This window comes from Atractosteus spatula, chromosome 3 (assembly GCF_055471065.1).
Source record: "Atractosteus spatula isolate fAtrSpa1 chromosome 3, fAtrSpa1.hap1, whole genome shotgun sequence".
Classification (NCBI taxonomy): Eukaryota; Metazoa; Chordata; class Actinopteri; order Semionotiformes; family Lepisosteidae; genus Atractosteus; species Atractosteus spatula.
The window spans coordinates 16,279,301-16,296,762 of NC_142708.1; the positions used below are offsets into that span (position 1 = coordinate 16,279,301).

Sequence of the window (17,462 nt, forward strand, 5' to 3'; positions counted from 1 at the left end):
CAGTTAAAAATCTTGTTAATATGCTGTTTATTTTTTTCTGTATTTTAAACTGTGTAGATATGCTGTGAACTGGAAGAAGCTCAGAATTCAAACTTGGATATGGAGCCAATCGACTGTCTGATGGATCAGATTCAACTCTATGAGCAAAGAAATACTTCTGTTTATATTGAACAAATTATTGCACTGATCAAAGAGGTTCTTGACAGGAGACAGCCATTGTTTGTCCCTAACAGCAGAACATCGTCAACTGAAGCTGTCGCAGGCAGTGCACCCCTTTCTCAGGGATCATCAGGGTTCACCGACATGTACAGCTCGGATGCTGAACCACAGTCCATGTCTGTCCATTTTATTGAAAATTCTCACGACTTAAATGAATCAGTGCAACCCTATGGTGTAGATTTAGTAAGTCCCGATAGTGGCTTGGCCACTATCAGAAGCAGCCGTTCCTCTAAGGAGAGCTCAGTGTTTCTCAGTGATGATAGTCCTGTTGGAGAAACTGGTGGTATTCTTCAAAATCCCATCCTAGGTTTCCCCTCTACTAATTCTGTATCTGGAAGTAGGAAAACACAGGAGAACAAGTCTCAGAGTGCAAGCAAAAACGAGAATTTCGATCTTTTCAGTTTTGATCCCTTGCACAGCAGCAGCATCTCACCATCAGCAAATGTCACTGACTTCTCACTAGATAGTAATGCACTAATTTTTCACGAACCATTAAACATTCTTACAAACCCTCAGGCAGATGGCAGACCAGCACAAAGAGTAGACGATCAGATCATTTCTACTCTTTCCGAATGTGGAGACTTAAATCAAGTAGAATTCTACAATGAATTTGTTGATGAACACTTGGAAAGAGAAGGCAACTATTTACTGGGAGATGGCTTTTCCACAACATTTCAGGAGCAACTTATAGGAGATATATCTGATTCAAAAATTCCACCAACCCCAATGAACAGTCTTGTAGAAAGTTCACCTTTAGATGACGGACTTCCAAAGTTCTTTCCAGAAGATGTTATAGAGAAAATAAATGAAATGGGAAACAAGAATTGTGTGGCATCAGGTTTAAGACAGTTTGAACAGTGGAACAACTTTGGACTAGAGGGTAGAGAATCAACTTCTGAAAATGTACATGTTTGGGATGTAGCAGAAAGAGGCTATATGGATGAGGGAAGTTCAGATACTGACTTGGAGGACCATGCTACACGAAAGTATTTACACCAGTTAGAGCAGCTCAGAGGTAAAAATGAAGAAGATGAATCCAGTCAGTCCATTTCAAAGGACACTTATCCATGGAGCAGATCCTTTAGTCAGGAGGTACCCAAAAGTTCTGATCAAGAGTATTTGGGCAAATACAATACTGAACAAGATGGATCTGCTCTTATAAAGATACTCGAAAAACCACCTGCTGTAAGAGGTGAAAAGAATGATAATTTGTGTAATACATCAGGTACATTTAATAGTGCAAAAAGTTTACCTCCAGTTGGTGGAGGAGCTGTAGAGGATCCTTTTGAAATACATGGTTTGCCAAAAAAAATTGTAGACCTAACACCTTATATGTCACCTTCAGAAATCCTGTCCACTAAAAACAAGGTCACAGAGAAAATGAATAACCATGCTAGTACAATCATTGCTGACATTTCCCCATCTATTGATGTTACTGATGCATCCACAGTAAGTTCTAAGGACGACAGCTTGTTTTATAATCAAAATCTTGGTGATAGTCAAGAGACAACAGATATGGCAACCTCTACCTTTAGTTTAGGTATACACTCATTAATGTCTGAACCTCATGCCATCCAGGAAATCAGTTCGGATGAACCTGATCTGATACCTGCAGATCATGATCATGGAGACAGAGGTGCCACACAGAGCGGACGAGAAAGCCCGGTGTTATACAAGAACAGAGAAGCTGAGGCTGAATTACTTTTCAACGCTGGTGTCTTTGCTGAAGTTAAAGATGTGCCTCCTCCAAAAGATAAAAGCCCTACAGCTCTCCCTGAAAATGATATTATTTTTGAGGATTCAACTATGGAAAGTGCAACTTTTCAACTCCGGCTGTCAGACAGCATTAATGTTGGTGATACATACATGTATAAAACCAGAAGCAAACCCTATATTTGGAATCCATTTCTTCAAGAGACTCAAAATTGTGAAACTTATGACAACTGGAACCCTAATTTGTCCGTTTCCGATTTATGGAATCCAGGCACACTGGGCGATATTCAATTAACACCATCTGAAGAACAAAATGCTTTTCAGTTACAGTCATCAGATTTTGTTGAAATTGAAGAAAAAATAGAAGAGGGGGCTGCAAAAATGCCAGAAGCTTCAGAAGAACTTTTGCACCCAAAACAAGGATCTTTAGAATGTGATATGTGGAGTTTTTCTGTTATGGAAAACTTCCACAAAAACTCTGGCTCTTACCCCGATTCCCTTGATGTGTGGAATACAACTATCAGGGATGATACCCAGTCTACCCGGACCAGTTCAGAGACAGCTGATTTCTCAGAGAGATCTGATACGTGCAATGCTCTAGTTCAAGGAGACTCTTTGGAAAGCCCTGTTCAAGCAATACAGGAAGGTATGGATATGTGGAATACCACTATACAAGATGATACACAGTCAACTGCAACCAGCCCTGACACAAAAGATGAATGTGAAAATCCGGAACTATGGAAAACAGCACTAGAGAATGACGTGGAAGCTCACAAACAGGAAACTGTCAATGGAGGATATCTGAAGGATTCTGATAGCAGTCATTCACTGAATGAAAATGAGGTGATTAATACATTTCCTAATTTAGAATCACTGACATTAGATACCACTCTGGACCAGCCAAATTACAAGAGAGAATATAATGAGAACTCTATCCACTTAACATCAGACCCATTTCAAGTTTGTAAGGATGTGGCACAACATGAAGCTGTTGATTACACCAATTTTAAGGAAATAAAAGCCAATACATTTGATGTACATTTGGAAAGCCAAAGTGAGATTAAACAAATGGATATAAATTCAGAAAACACATATGATTATTGTGATGCTAAGAAACCTGATATTATTGTTGAAAATCAGCAAAACTTCAGTCAACCATCCTTGGAACCAGATATATGTAGTAACTCCATTATGACAGCCATGGTAAAATCACATAGCAAAACTGGAAATCCAGATGTTGTAAGTCAGTGTGAACTAGATCAGAGTTCACAGACATCACAGAGTCCTGATGTGTGCCAAGAACCAAATCTGGAGAGCTTATTAGTGGAAGCCAGTACAGAGGAGTATCCTTACTCAAGGAAGACTCTAGTTGAGACAATGGGTATTGTTGCAAATGATATATGGAATTATGAGGAATTAAGTTCTGAGGTGAAACAGGACACATTACACAGGAGTAAACAGAAGGAAAGTGATAAACAGGTTAGCTGTAGGGATGTAGAAAGTATTAAATCTTCACCGAGCGAAGCCTTTTCTACTTCCAGTGAGACAAACCATCACAGCAAAAATTACATTAGTGAAGAGGTATGGCAGGATTCTAACAATGAAACTCATCTGAATTTACAGGCTACAGGAGGATTTCCCACTTTCGAAAATGCAGATGCATGTACATCTTTTGTATGTTCACCTGCTGATTACTCTAGTGTTGAAACAACAGAAGATGAAATTACAATAATCCAAGAGTCTCCCCAGAAGATGAAAAATGAATCAAAGGTTTTTTCATTTGTTGAACAAGAAGAGCTCAGTGCTCATAAGCTGAGCAGTAGCACATATTCTTCCAACACTATTTTTGATGAGTACATCGAAGGAAAACTTTATGAATGTAATGTGATCACAAAGGATGTGTGTGACATTTCCCTTGTGGACATGTGTGATACAGAATCCAGTTTACATTTGACACCAGAGCATGAATTACCAGTACAGGGTGCTTCAGCTACATATGGCCAAGAAGAGAATAAGTCTTATACAATGAAAAACATTGATATTAGGGAGAATTTATCTTCAGTGAAGGTGGCGAGTACTAAAACAGTAACACAAAAAGCAACAGGCAAAGGTCCACTTGCAAAAGAAGTTGTAAGTGACAAACAGGAAACCAAGAAAAGCAGTTTTCTGGAATTATGTTCTGATACAAAAGTGTGTACTAATAAGACAGATGTAAAATCCAATACATCCACAGTGCCCTTCATTGAGGATGGCCATAGTTCAGAAAACATGAACTCTATAATTGTAAATAGAGCTAGTCCTAAGCTACAGGCACTTGTGAGCAACGAGGATATTCAGTCCAGTTCAGATGAAGAGTCGTTTGGATTGGAAATGGATTACGTAATGGTCTCGAGGAGAGAAAGTGAAATAATTGAAGAGGGCGCTGAAGGGAACAGTCATTTACATGAAGCCCTTGAAGGAATAACTTCCCACTTGGAGTCAACAGATTCATCTGAACTGTCTATTAGAAGCCATTTTGAAGTAAAGCCAGATACACAGGATCCAAAGAGTAACAGCACTTTTTCTAGTGCCTCACTCTGTTTTTACACAACAGCAGAGCGAAATTCTGTCAGGGCCAGAACCTCCCTAGAGGAATCAAACAAAGCAGAACAATCTCCCAATGAGATGCATAATTGGATGTTAGTGGATGGGAGTGAGAACACAGAGAGTTCTCCTGAGGAAAGTTCTAATATGACTGACACAGCTGGGACAGATTCGGAGAGATCTGCCAAAGAAATTATTTCCCCATTTACTATCAATCCGGCTGAAGGAGCTGAAAGCTTCCCTTTACATTTTAGCAGCTCACAAAATTATTCTCCAGACAAAGAAAGATATATCAGTTGGAAGCAAGATGAAGAGGTAAACCTAAGAACAGTGAACACTTTACTTAAACAGACTTCTCCCATACAGACTGGCTTGACAGAGAACAATAAAAAACAGTTCCTACAGACTGGCCATGGGGAACATCTGGCTGAACAGCCAATAGAAGAAATAGCAGAGGAATTAACAGAACAGCATTTCTCAGCTGACAGCATGGGGTAAGTGAAATTGAACAGTGATCTTAATATGGAATATTATGGTTGGTAAATAGGATGTAATTTGAGAAGATCAGGGTCATGAAAACTCCATGTGTGGCTTTGCTTACCTGAAATTTAATTCCTGATCTGTGATGTTGGCTGAGGTAATTCAAAGAACATGATCTGAAAAATAAGTAATCAACGCTTACACTACTCTTCGCTACTGCATAATTCTAAAGTATCCCCTCCTAACAAAACAGCTACTAATAAAAAGGAGGATTTTGTCACAACTCTGCAAATAATGTATGAGGCCAAAAGTGAACTAACATACATTGACATTCAATGAGACATGAACAGAAATTAAATGTAAGGCAATATTATAATTATACCAAGAGGGACACGAAACCAAATCATTTAGTCATTTTTAGTTTGACATAGAGATGTGTGTGTGCATAATGTCTGCCCATCCCCCATTGAAATGTGAAGTTCATTGTTTTCTAAGACAAGTGGAAAATAGAGATGGGTTTTACAGGACATCACAGGAGCAGAACATGCTCCTAATGTCACTTAAAACTGCCGATGGAAATTAAATTAACAACTGTCTGACGAGTAAAATTCACTTCATTGGACTGGTAATGCAGGTGTCAGACAGTGCTTTTTGATTTGCATGCCAAGAGAATCATAGATAAAAAGGTGCAAAATGTAACAATAGAATTGCTAAGATACTGCATGTTATTACTGAATAAATACTTATTGTTGACTCACACAACAAATGTACAGTGTAGTTGATGACTACGTATTGTCTTAAAATGTACCACAAAGAAAAAAAATAGGAAGTGACTGCCATCATCATCATTGCATGTTAAAACCACCCTTTTCTTCCAAGCCAAGGTTGGTTAGATCCTAGTGAATGTAATGGAGGGATGAAATCTGTAAAGAGTATTTGGTGTGACTTGGGGAACTGGTAGTCTGGCTATGACAATGAGGCTGTCTGTACCCCCCCACTATTGCAAGGAATGAATCAGGGAGCCGCTGCAAGGGTGTAGATGGGGAGACAGGATGGATGTGAGAGAGACATGCAAAAGAAGTCCAAGATATATAGATGAGAGATATATAAAATTTAAAGTATACAGGAGAGCATTTGTGGACAAAATTAGGATCTAACTTTCATCCTGAACCTGAAACTCTTTTTCAAAGTTTGTGAAAACAATAAAGGTTTTTGGATCAGGTACATTGTATGGTTACCAAATGTAGATGTAATACATGTTTTAAATACATGTTTTCTTTAGACAAACTAGTTTACACACAGTATTTACATGTACATGTAAATTACTTGAGCAAGCTGTCATTATAAAAATCTATACTTATTATATTAAGAGGCTATAATGATTAATACCAGTAGGCATCTAAAGTGTTCTGTGCTGCTAAAACGTAGATTGTTACAATGAAATTATCTACTGTGCTGACAGTAAAGTCATGTTATTGTGTTTAATGAATCCTAATTTCCCAATTACAGTGGAAGCTAAAATAACCTCTTCTTATTTAACTGAAGGTACAAAACAAGTAGAAAACCTTGGGGCTTTTGTGAAATATCACTATGAAGGAGAAATTTTCCAGCCTTCTACTGCTGCTGTCTAAATTTGCATAGTATTGATAAACATGAAAATCAGTAGTCCAGGTGTGAAGCTCTGAAACTCTTCTTGTTTAACAGAGGACTGTTTCATGACTTTGTAGACACAAGTATAGGTGAAACAAATGTGCGTGGAGTGGATAATTCAGGAAATGTATGTATAGTATGTAAAAGGGTTTTCATTAACCAGATGTATTGCAAAAGCAAATTTCTGTTTGTTGTCCACCATCAAAGCCAGGAAGAAAGGAAATTTAATTAATCTGCAAAGAAACCAAGATGTATCTTCAAGTAATTGCCCACTGTTTATTTCTCAGTCCCACTCCTGATAACTTTAATCAGTCTTAATGCTTATTTTTCTCTGATATTTTATGGAACTTGCTTAACCAAAGCATGCTTGATGAGCAGAGGAGCTCATCTATAGTTACTGCAACACGGGAAGTTGTAATAGGAAGATTCATAACTTCAGCTCTGAGATATGATTGCTTTTTTCTGAAGAGAATTATTTCTCTCAGGAAACCTGACACAACGCGGGGAGAAACCCGTGCTCTTGTTTTCTTAAGAATCACAACTTAAGTACCTTTGTAAGTTTATGGTTTATGGTGTTGCATTTATATTAGAATAGTTGTAGCTTTTTTTCTTTGTTGTATGACTTATAGTTGCTCAGAAAAAGGCTGTAATCTTCATGCTAATTTTTCTGAACAACCTCAAAAAAATTCTGAGTTGGCTGATTAGTGCTCAGGAATAGAAACTAGCAGGAATTAGAATTGCAAAGGCCTTTGAGGGTAAGACTGCTGTTATTCCAAAGACAATACACAGTGGATTTTCATTCCTCTCTAGTTTTATTTGCATAATTTTGTGTATAGAGGTTTGAATATTTCTACTGATATACAGTAGAAAGGCTTTCTGGACAGGACCTGGTGTAATGGATGCTAATGGTCCACACGAAAGCGTAATTTTATGTTTTTGGCTGCTTTACGCAGGGAGTCTGTTGTTTGAACTCCAGGGGGAACACACTAACAGAACTGTTTATAAAGCTGTGTACGCCTCATCAATTATGCATTAAATGCATCATTAGTGCACAGTATTTAAACTATCTAATTAAGCTTTAAAGTTTTTATATTTGCATTGACTAGGTACGTATGTAAAATGATATACATGTAATCTAATGATGTACTGTAATATATAATGTTACTAACGTGTTAAACTACAAATAGTTGTGCTTGGAATTTAAATATTTGTGTGTTACATTTCATGTTCAGCATTTAAATCTTTAGCCATTTTATTTTTTTTGTTTTTGAACAACTGCAGTTTGGTACATGTCATTTAAACTATGGGATTATTACTGTATTATTGTTGGTTTCGGTTACGCATAGTTTTCAAACAGCACAAATTGTATGATTTTACGTTATGTGTTTAAACAGTAAAATCTTTATAATGGTTTCTGAGAGTGAATACATCTTGCTTGTAAAGTATAGTGTATGTTAAGTCACAGTCCCTCATGTTGTTGCAATACTGGATTTCAATATTAAAGATAAATTGTATATTAAATTTATGTTGAATGTAAGAACTATCATTGTTTTATATAATGGGAGCTGCAGTACTGTATTCAGTACAAATGTTTTTTCTTAATCTGTCAGGTGTTCCGATATCACAAGATACCAAAAGCTTGATAAGATAAGACCAAAGCTTACAAGTGAGAGTGGACCGTTTGGTCCAATTTTTCCAGATACTGTATCCCAAGATAAATATTACTGTTTCTTCCCTTATGTTTGAAGACGAGAACCTAAGATATTTATCATCAATGTCACACTTTCTGTTTCTAGCAGGACTTGCACCCTAGCCCCTTCTAAACAAACAGCTAGAATATTTATCCAGGCACTAAATTACATTTTATAATGTGTTGCTTTAAAATTTTAGCCTCTTAAGGGCTTTGATGGGCTTTCGAAACTTTAAAAAAAAAGGCAGCTGTTGTTTCCTTTAAACCAGGGAATCACAACTATATTCGCCTACACAACTATAGACGCCTCTAGGAATTACGAGTCATCGGTATTGCATTTTCTCATCAAGCACTTACTATGAACTAGAGAAAACATTGATTAAAATTTTGTTGTATTTAAAACAGAAAAAAATGGTGAATTTCTTTTAATAAGCCATGTACTGTAGTTAAAACGGTCAATGAATTGAAGGTTGTTTACTTAAATGCCCACAAGGGGTCAGTAATGGCTCATGTTTCAAAAACTCTAATTAGACTGGAGACGCATCCTTCTACAAACCTTAACAGCAGTCCTTAAAGGAAATGTAAAAGCAAGTAAAAAGATTGAACTATTATATTTATTTATTTAAAAATAACACAAAACTAAGCAGTAGTTTTTCAACAGTAGTTTTACACCAGTGTAAAATAGTTTTTAGAGCTCTGGATCTGTAACGGGAATGGGTAGGGTAGGGTAGGGCCCTTGAACATGTACCTCACTCAGATAGTAAAATGTCCTGCTTTGTAAATGGGTATGATCAGGTTATCACCGTCAATAAAAATGTTTTTCTCAGTGCACTCATTCAGTTAAGTAAAAAATGATCACATCAATAGTAGAACTTGCTGTTTATTTTAAAAGCAATATACAGTATGTAGAAGCAGATTTACTTCAAATTTATTAACAATCATTAGCTAATATACCTGTATATGTTTGTGCACCCAGACTTTTTAGACTTTGAAAGCAGAAATGGTATCATCCACTAGGTGGCATGAATGACTGTTGTTTGAAGAGTAGCATTTCATGTGTTATCTTTATCTAAAAAGCTATTTACTGTTTCTATTTATGAAAGATTTGGAGCCATTTTCTAACAGTGTTTTTTAAAACTACCTGCTGTTGTCTAGGTGGGCATTTGTGATGTATCTTTTTGAAGTGTTTCTATCAAGGCTCAGAAGCCAGTCTCCTGTAACTAGGCGTTAGAAAATGTATTGAATGGACTTTGATCTTCAAGGTGCACCACAGTGCTGAGTGACGTTGTTCGGCAAGTAAGCACAGTGTAAATATTCCTTTAAAACTTCCTGATACCATGTATATACCAGATACAGAGTCAACAGTAGGGGGTAAGTGCTCATAGAAAAGAATAAATAGATATCTTAATGTTAGTTTAAGTAACATCATGTTTCTCAATGCAGGTAAAATTTCCTAATACTGTATATGAAACATTTCAGAAGGAAAATATTGGTACTGAAAAATTATTGCCAACTGATATAACTGTTGCTGTAATAATCCACAGTTGCCTGATTTCCTCCCAGATTACTATGAATTTCACATTTTATATTATATCCAATATTGGAAAGATAATCCTCTAGTTGTTGCTGTTTTTTATATACTGTATATATCCTGTATATTTGTAATTCAGTTCTGTTTAGTTCACACACTTCACACAAAATTAAGATACGGTGAGCATAGTGTCATAGTTCAACGCTGCTGAACAAAGGTGTGTGAGCCTGTGTGTTTGCATGTGTGGAACCGTGTCTGCATGTGCACTTGTCAAGACGGAAATGAAAAGACTGGACTGAAAAGACATGGCAACAGATACGTTAAAGAATTTTACAAGGTTAAAGTAAACTGAGAAAGACTAGGAGCTTGTTTTACTGTGGGATGAAAAACACAATTTGCTATTAAGAACATAAACCGTGGGTGGCACAGTGGCACAGTGGTTAGTATTATTACCATGCAGTGCTGGGGCCCTGGGTTAAATTCTTTGTCCTGGGGTGCTGTCTGTGTGGAGTTTCTATTTTCTCCCTGTGTTTGTGTGGGTTTGCTGCGGTTTCCTCCCATAATCCAAAAACATACCGGTAGGCTATTTGGAATTTCAAAAATGTTAGTATTAAAAAGACTAAAGTAAATATTATTTCCAGAATCGTGAAATATCAGGGTTGGTAAGCTTCTAATCTGAAAGATAAAAGATCTTAAATTCTTTGGTACAGATCTTTAGTTCTTGTTTATTTTTTTGTCTTTTACTTTTTTTGCTTTCTTTTTGTCTTTTCATTTATCACTTTGTACAGTGTCCCTGGGTTTTAGAAAAGTCTTTATTATTATTCTTATTAAAACAAAAATGTTGTCATTTTATCCCTATTTTTTCATTTGTTTTTCACACCAAAATAGAAAATATACAGGTTTTGTAATTGAGCCTAGGTACATTAGTAGTAAGACCCCAGAATATTATTATTATTATTATTATTATTATTATTATTATTATTATTATTATGCAATGTCAACAACAGATAATGTTAACTGTCAAACAAAGCAAAAGGCTGAGAACATAGTTCTTCAGCTTTCTCAGCTACTGGGAACCTTGTATTAGTGAAGGGTATGTGTATAAATACAGTATGATAGATTACATCTGAATGAGATGGGCACTAGTCAGTTTGGTTCCAGGATTGTCAGAGAAATTATTTAAACTACAATGGAAGGGTGGAGCACTGAAAAAAACCAACACAAGATACATTGGAGTCAAAAAGAGAATCCAAGAAAATTCAAGAAATAGAAGCTTATGCATGAAATTTCTAAACTCGAATCACTGAAACTGTACTGCAACCTTAGTGGATACACAGCATTACAAAGAGAAAGGTGAGATGAAAGAAGGGGAGGTGAATCAAAAGTCTCAGAATCCATACGGATAGGACATTTCAGGAAACACCATTTAAAATGCATAATATTAGGACTAAGTACATACAAAGTCTTACTGTATATAATGAAATCAGGGCTCTGTGTGTAAAGGACTGAGAGGTTAGCATGGCAGATTTGACTTGTCCTAATACACACTGGGTAAAATTATCAGGGGTGTCAGCAGTTGAAGCAGAAAGGGTGGACATGGCTAACAGTTGCTTCCTTGATCGGATTTTCAGATCAGCAAATAGAGGGATATTGACCTGCTCTATTCAAATAATCAAGATCGAGTGATATAGACAGAGGTGAGACTACTGTAGAAAAGCACTGCATTTTGGATTTGACATTAAATCAACATCTCGGCTATATGATAATTAAAGATACCGTGGTACTGTTTATAAGAGTAGGGGTGCTGACGCTGGTATCTTGGCTAAATTCCAATTTGGACTTGTTCAATCTAGCATGGCTAGAAGTTCCTCCTTAATCGAATTGCTGAAGCAATTTCTGTTTTCTGGACCAGATGTGCTCAGTAGCTGGGCCGCTGGTTCACAGTGTCTCTCAGATGGGTACTGCATTTCAGTGATGGATGAAATCGGTCCCCTCTTGTATGGAAAGTGCCTTTTGATTCTTTGGAATGAAAAAGGCTATATAAATACAAGAAATTAATTCAAATAGTCACTTCCTAGAGATGGCTTATATCAAGTAAACAGAACCCCAGATGGCCTAACATAAGACTGTGAAACTAATTTGCAAATTTAAATTGTATTTAAATACCTTGGCATGCAGCATAGACCACATTGTTACCAATTGTTGTTGAAATAGTTATAGATAGATGCATATTAGCATTATATTAGTTACTACTTAGTCATTAGTTATGCTATTTCTGTAATTATTGGCATGCAGTCCTTAAAAATGTGTCCCTCAGTCAGAGTTTCTGATGGCACATCTATTTTGTGTGCAATCACATGGCCTTTAATGCTTTGGTAGCATCATTACTGCATTTTTAACAGTAACATGAGATTTTGTCTTCTGTTATATTTCCAAGTGTTTATAATTCTCACCATGATTTGCTTCAGTTCCTGCATATGTTGTAATTTGTGTTATTCCCTGGAAAATCTCAGGTGCTAAATGTGTGCCAAAGCATTTTTCCAAGGAGGCTGTGTAGCAGGTCCCCTTAAGTGGTGTAACTTTTGGGGACCAACCCATTAACCATGTAAATTATGGAGAATCTCAGAAATGGGGATGTCACATTTTGTTGAATTACAAATTGTATATTTTTAATCACAATTTGAATGCTCAAACTGATCTCCTTTATAAGTGAAAGAAGTTAAAACCCGTTGGGACCACATAGTGTCTTTAGTACACTCTTACCAGCCTATGATCAGACGAATTTCAAAAGCAGTGTTACTTAGAAAAAATCTAAATTAGTAAAAAAGTACAATTATAATGTACAGAAACATATTTAAGTAAATAAAGAAATAACTAATCTAAGAAGTACACAAAAAGAAAAAGAAAGACCCCAAGATGTTTATCCACACAGTGGGGTAATTCATATTTTAGTTTTTCATTTTTCTTTGCAGACATTAAACTAATATAATCCTTTTTAAACATTTAAGTAAAAAATATAGAGGTTAAGCCTGACTAAAGCATTATTTAGTATTAATTTACAGATATTTAGCATACATACTGTACAGGAGAATGTTAAAATGGTTTATTTTTCCCTTGTAAAATGAAAATAAGGAAAGTACACATGTTTTAAAATTTCCTTGTAAAGCATATGATGCGATATTGCTAGAAGTTAGTTATAGCAACCATTTTCGTTTACATTACATTTACCTTCTATAAATAACATTCTTACTGGAAAGTATCCCTCTCATGGGATGGCTGTGGAGTTTTTCCATGATCCCTGTCTTTGCTCAGTGCCTCGTGAAACAGTGGAAACCTTTATTTCACTCCCCAGGTTACGTTAGCTACAGAAATTCTCTTTGCCAAATAACTTTTAATACGTAAGCCTGTTATAGAGCTTAATTTTAAAGTCACTCTGATAAAAATGTGTAGCTGCAGAACAGACTCATTTCATTCATCTGAAAAAAAATCTTTGCAATGTTGTTCCAAAGTAATATGTATTATTTGTCATAACTTTAGCAGATTGATATGCAAAATATATATATAGAGTAGTAAGTTTTATAGTGATTGAATGTCAGAGGTAGAGGTTTTAGGAAGTTCCAGAGGTTTGTGTAACTTATTATAATTGTTCTCAGTCCTTGCTATGATATGATCCATTATATCTCACAATTTTTTTAAAATTAAGATGAGTAAAAGAGATTTGTTGCCTGTGAAATTTACTCATTCAGAAAATAATGTCTGTTCTGTCAAAAAGTAGCATACTATATCTGAAATTGTGTACCGTGTGACTTATAATGACATTAGGCTTTTTAAGTTTGTTTTGTGGCACTTACTATTATTAAAATTTTTAATAAGAAATCATGAGGGAAAACATCCACATTTGGTGTAATGATTAATAATGATAATACTGTAAGTCACTCCATAATATTTGACACAAACAGAAAAGAAATATACAGTAATAGTATAGTATTGCTTTTTATATTTATGTCTGTTCACTTAGTCTGAAATCTACTGTACTTTTTAAGGATCATGCTCATGTTTATTTTTTTGTGAATCATAAAGGTCAGTATAACCTAATTAGTATTAGCTTTCCCCCAACCTCCTATAAAATAAATTATTAAAGAATGCATGTACAGTTGTAGTTTATTTTGGACCATCAGTAGAATTTTTACATGAGTCTAATAAACCTGTTCTTACTTAGTTTGTGTCATACAATTTCACCATACTGTATATTGTAATGGTGCAAGGTATTATATTGTACAAACTGCCTTACTATAATGCAAAAAAAAAAACTACTACTATTCAGTAATATAATGACTCAAAATAGAAAATCATTTGAGTGCAAGGCCAGAATGGAACGGGTCTATACCCCTACTTTTACGAACAGTGCCTTGGGATCTTTAATGAGCAAGCTAGCCAGCCATGTTTTTGAAAATACTACCCTGGCTTTGTTTAAGAAATGGCTGGATGAGATCCTTTGATCAGTTAGCTGCTAGTAGCCAAAGAAGCTAGTTGAGCCAAATGGCCTCCTTTGATTTGTAACTTCTGTTTAGTTCTGTAAAGTGGTCAGGAGGACTTGGTTTATCGACTCATCATAAGCGACAGCTACAGAACACAGATGATAAAATGGCTGCAATAACTGACTTCAATGTACAAGAACTTATCTAAGGTATACCGATAATGTTTCTAGACCAGGAGAGTTTTAAATGAAAAAATAATACATATATTTTATACAAAGTCTGAAGTGTATAATACAAAAGGAAACAATATGCGGAAAGAATTAAAACTATCAAATAGAAAGCAAGATAAGCAGAGAAAAATGAAAAGGTTACTCAGCTACTGTATGTCAGAGTCCGGCCCTGTTTGGGCACTCATTCTTAGTAGAAAATATATCTTGGGGGTTTCTGTGTGTATAAATTCCAAGTTCATAAGCTATAGATTATTTAAAATTGAATTCTATATAATTATTAATTGTTCAATTCCACTTTATTCCAATGTGTCTCAGCAATCATTAAATACCTAATCTTTTGTGTAACCTGAAGATACATTACATTTGATACTTATTCAAAAAGTTGTCTTCCGCACCTTAATAAAATGCTCTTATGAGCAACAGAGAAACAATATAAAATTAGTTTGTAATTTAATTCTTTTACCGCACATGCATGTTGAGTTCTTTCTCTAGCACAGGACAAAAAAAAAATGCAAGTGCACGATTTTCTTTCTTTTCTCATAGTTTGATTCAACTTACTTTGGAAGAATTTGGTTGCACACACTGATTTGCAATGCAAATGCCCCCTCTTTTTCATCAGTCGCACAATTTGGTGCCGTCCCCTGTTTGCTTTGTTTGGTCTCAGTGTCTGCCAGTCACTGTTGGTGAAGATGTTTCAGGAGCATTGTCACAGAGCCCTGGGGGTGTTGTGCTGCCAGCCATTCACAAGTCCTTTCAACAGCACAGTCACAGAGAGCAGCCGTGCAGCATTCTGGTGCAAGGGCCATCTGGGAGCAGGTGATCATCCTTATTTAGATGTAGCAGGAGTCATGTGACACAAGATGGTGGAGAAGCCGTGTTTGTATTGAGCTGCTGCATCAAGGGATGCTGAAAGTACTCTAAACATCACATGCATTAACACAGGGGAAGAATACCTTCTTTAGTCTTAAAAGTGGTAAGTCTGCTTATTTAGCCAATGTGTAACGTGCTGGTGCTTACCAGGGATCTTTGTGTGAAAGAAAATTGAATTGCATTTGTTCACATGATGAACAATTTGAGTTTTTTTTCCTGGCAGAATGCATGGCATCTAATTTCTCATTGTTAAAATCCAGGCAGCCGTATTAATTTCTATTTTTAGAGCTTAGTGAATAGCAAACAGCCTTAAGCCTGAATGGGGTCTGAATTTTTTACAGTGAAAATAAACATTTATATTTGAACACAAGGTATATTTTACCACTGCTGATTATTCTTTTACAATATCATTTTTTTTATGTTTCGTATTAGGACTGTACCTTACGTGAAGTATACTTGCTAATTCAACTCAGTTTTGTTTAGTTTCTTTGTCTTGTCTTATGTATATTTTTGATTTATTGGCTCATTTCAAAGGAATGTGTGTTTGCTGACATGCAATGATTCATTTGAAATGTGATGCACTAGTTCTTGCAGTTAAGATACCTGAGAAGCAAAATTCAGTTGCTGACCTTGAAGCATCTTTCTATGACCAATATTAGTTTTGGACTTAGAAGGTTAAATTAACTCCAGCTGTGCTGCAAAACGATACCTAAACCTAATTATGAAAGTTGAAGTTTATCTTTCATTTGCCTGTAGGGAATTTGTATGTGTTTGGATCTTTTGCCATTTTATAATCACAGAAACTCACTGCATTTTTAATCCTGCTGACTGCGGTCTCTATGGTTAAATTAATCTTTCAGATGTGTTTAAAAACAAGCTTGTCTGGTTTGAATATGGTTTCACGGACAAATTGGTGTTAACTATTAATGGGAGTGCATGTTTACTAGGGTTTATAATAGATTTAGCTCACAAATATCAACAAACAATTGACATTATTCTGAACACATGATATTTGCTCTCAAAGCAGCTGTGTTGTTTTGTTGTTTATGCCTTTAATAGTTTATGTGGTGAAAAAAGCCTTGTTTTCCCCCAATAATTATTCCTGGTTCTTTTCCTGGGTAGTGGTGCATTAGAGGTGCATCGTGTTGTTTTGATGATGTGTACAAACTGATCCACTCCTTGAGGCCACTGCCACAGCTGTTGGATTATGCGGTTTACATTTTGAACGAAGCATACAGTACATCTGAAACACATCTGAGCTAGGTGGCCAATGCACTTTTAGTGTTTTTTAACAAGCAAACAACAAGGCAGACAGCTGTCACATCTAGTCAGAAACTAACACAATATTATTTTATGATTATGGGAGGTCTAAATAACATGCATTATACTTAATAAATGATAAAGGATATGGAATACTGGTAAATACAGCACAATTTACTCTTTTGTAAATTTGTAAAGCCTTATTTAGAAATTAATTTGCTTGTATTTTATTCAAAGATGGGATTAGTATCACCAAAAATGAACTTTTAAAATATCGATTTATGACAGATTAAAGGTAACTGTTAGTTTAATGTTTACTTAAAAAGTGCCTAAACAATAATCAATTGGCTTGACGAGAAGACTATTTTATTCAACTATACTTGCAGTTACTACATACAGTACACGATTAGATTCTACTAAGGTGTGAAGTTAAATAATTGCACATTGATGTTCTGTTTCGTTCTACAGTACACATTAAGATTTACTCACAGTTAGAGTTGTGGAGAGGGATTATCTGTTTAGAGATTAGTAGTCTCAGTGGTCACCCTGTTATTGGATTACTGGCTAAAGTTAATGAAATAAACTGAATAATTAAATGCAATACAAGTAGCTTCCCATAATACTGTCTAATGCTTTAGATTATTTCATGTAAATCCATAAATCAATAGGACATTAATTAGAGTAGCAACAGTTAATATTTCTTTGCTGTTACACATACAAGTAGCCATTACTAAGTGCAGGGTTTATACAGTATTAGA

General features: G+C 35.6%; 1 protein-coding gene across 1 annotated transcript in view; it reads left to right on the plus strand.

The window, feature by feature from the left end:
- Window positions 1–17,462, plus strand: part of LOC148837479 (protein prune homolog 2-like) — an 85,201-nt gene that overhangs the window by 46,927 nt on the left and 20,812 nt on the right. The window contains exon 8 of the mRNA XM_088910257.1: window positions 58–5,009. Within this exon, the coding sequence (XP_088766383.1) occupies window positions 58–5,009 (4,952 nt within the window). The remainder of the gene's footprint in view (window positions 1–57; window positions 5,010–17,462) is intronic.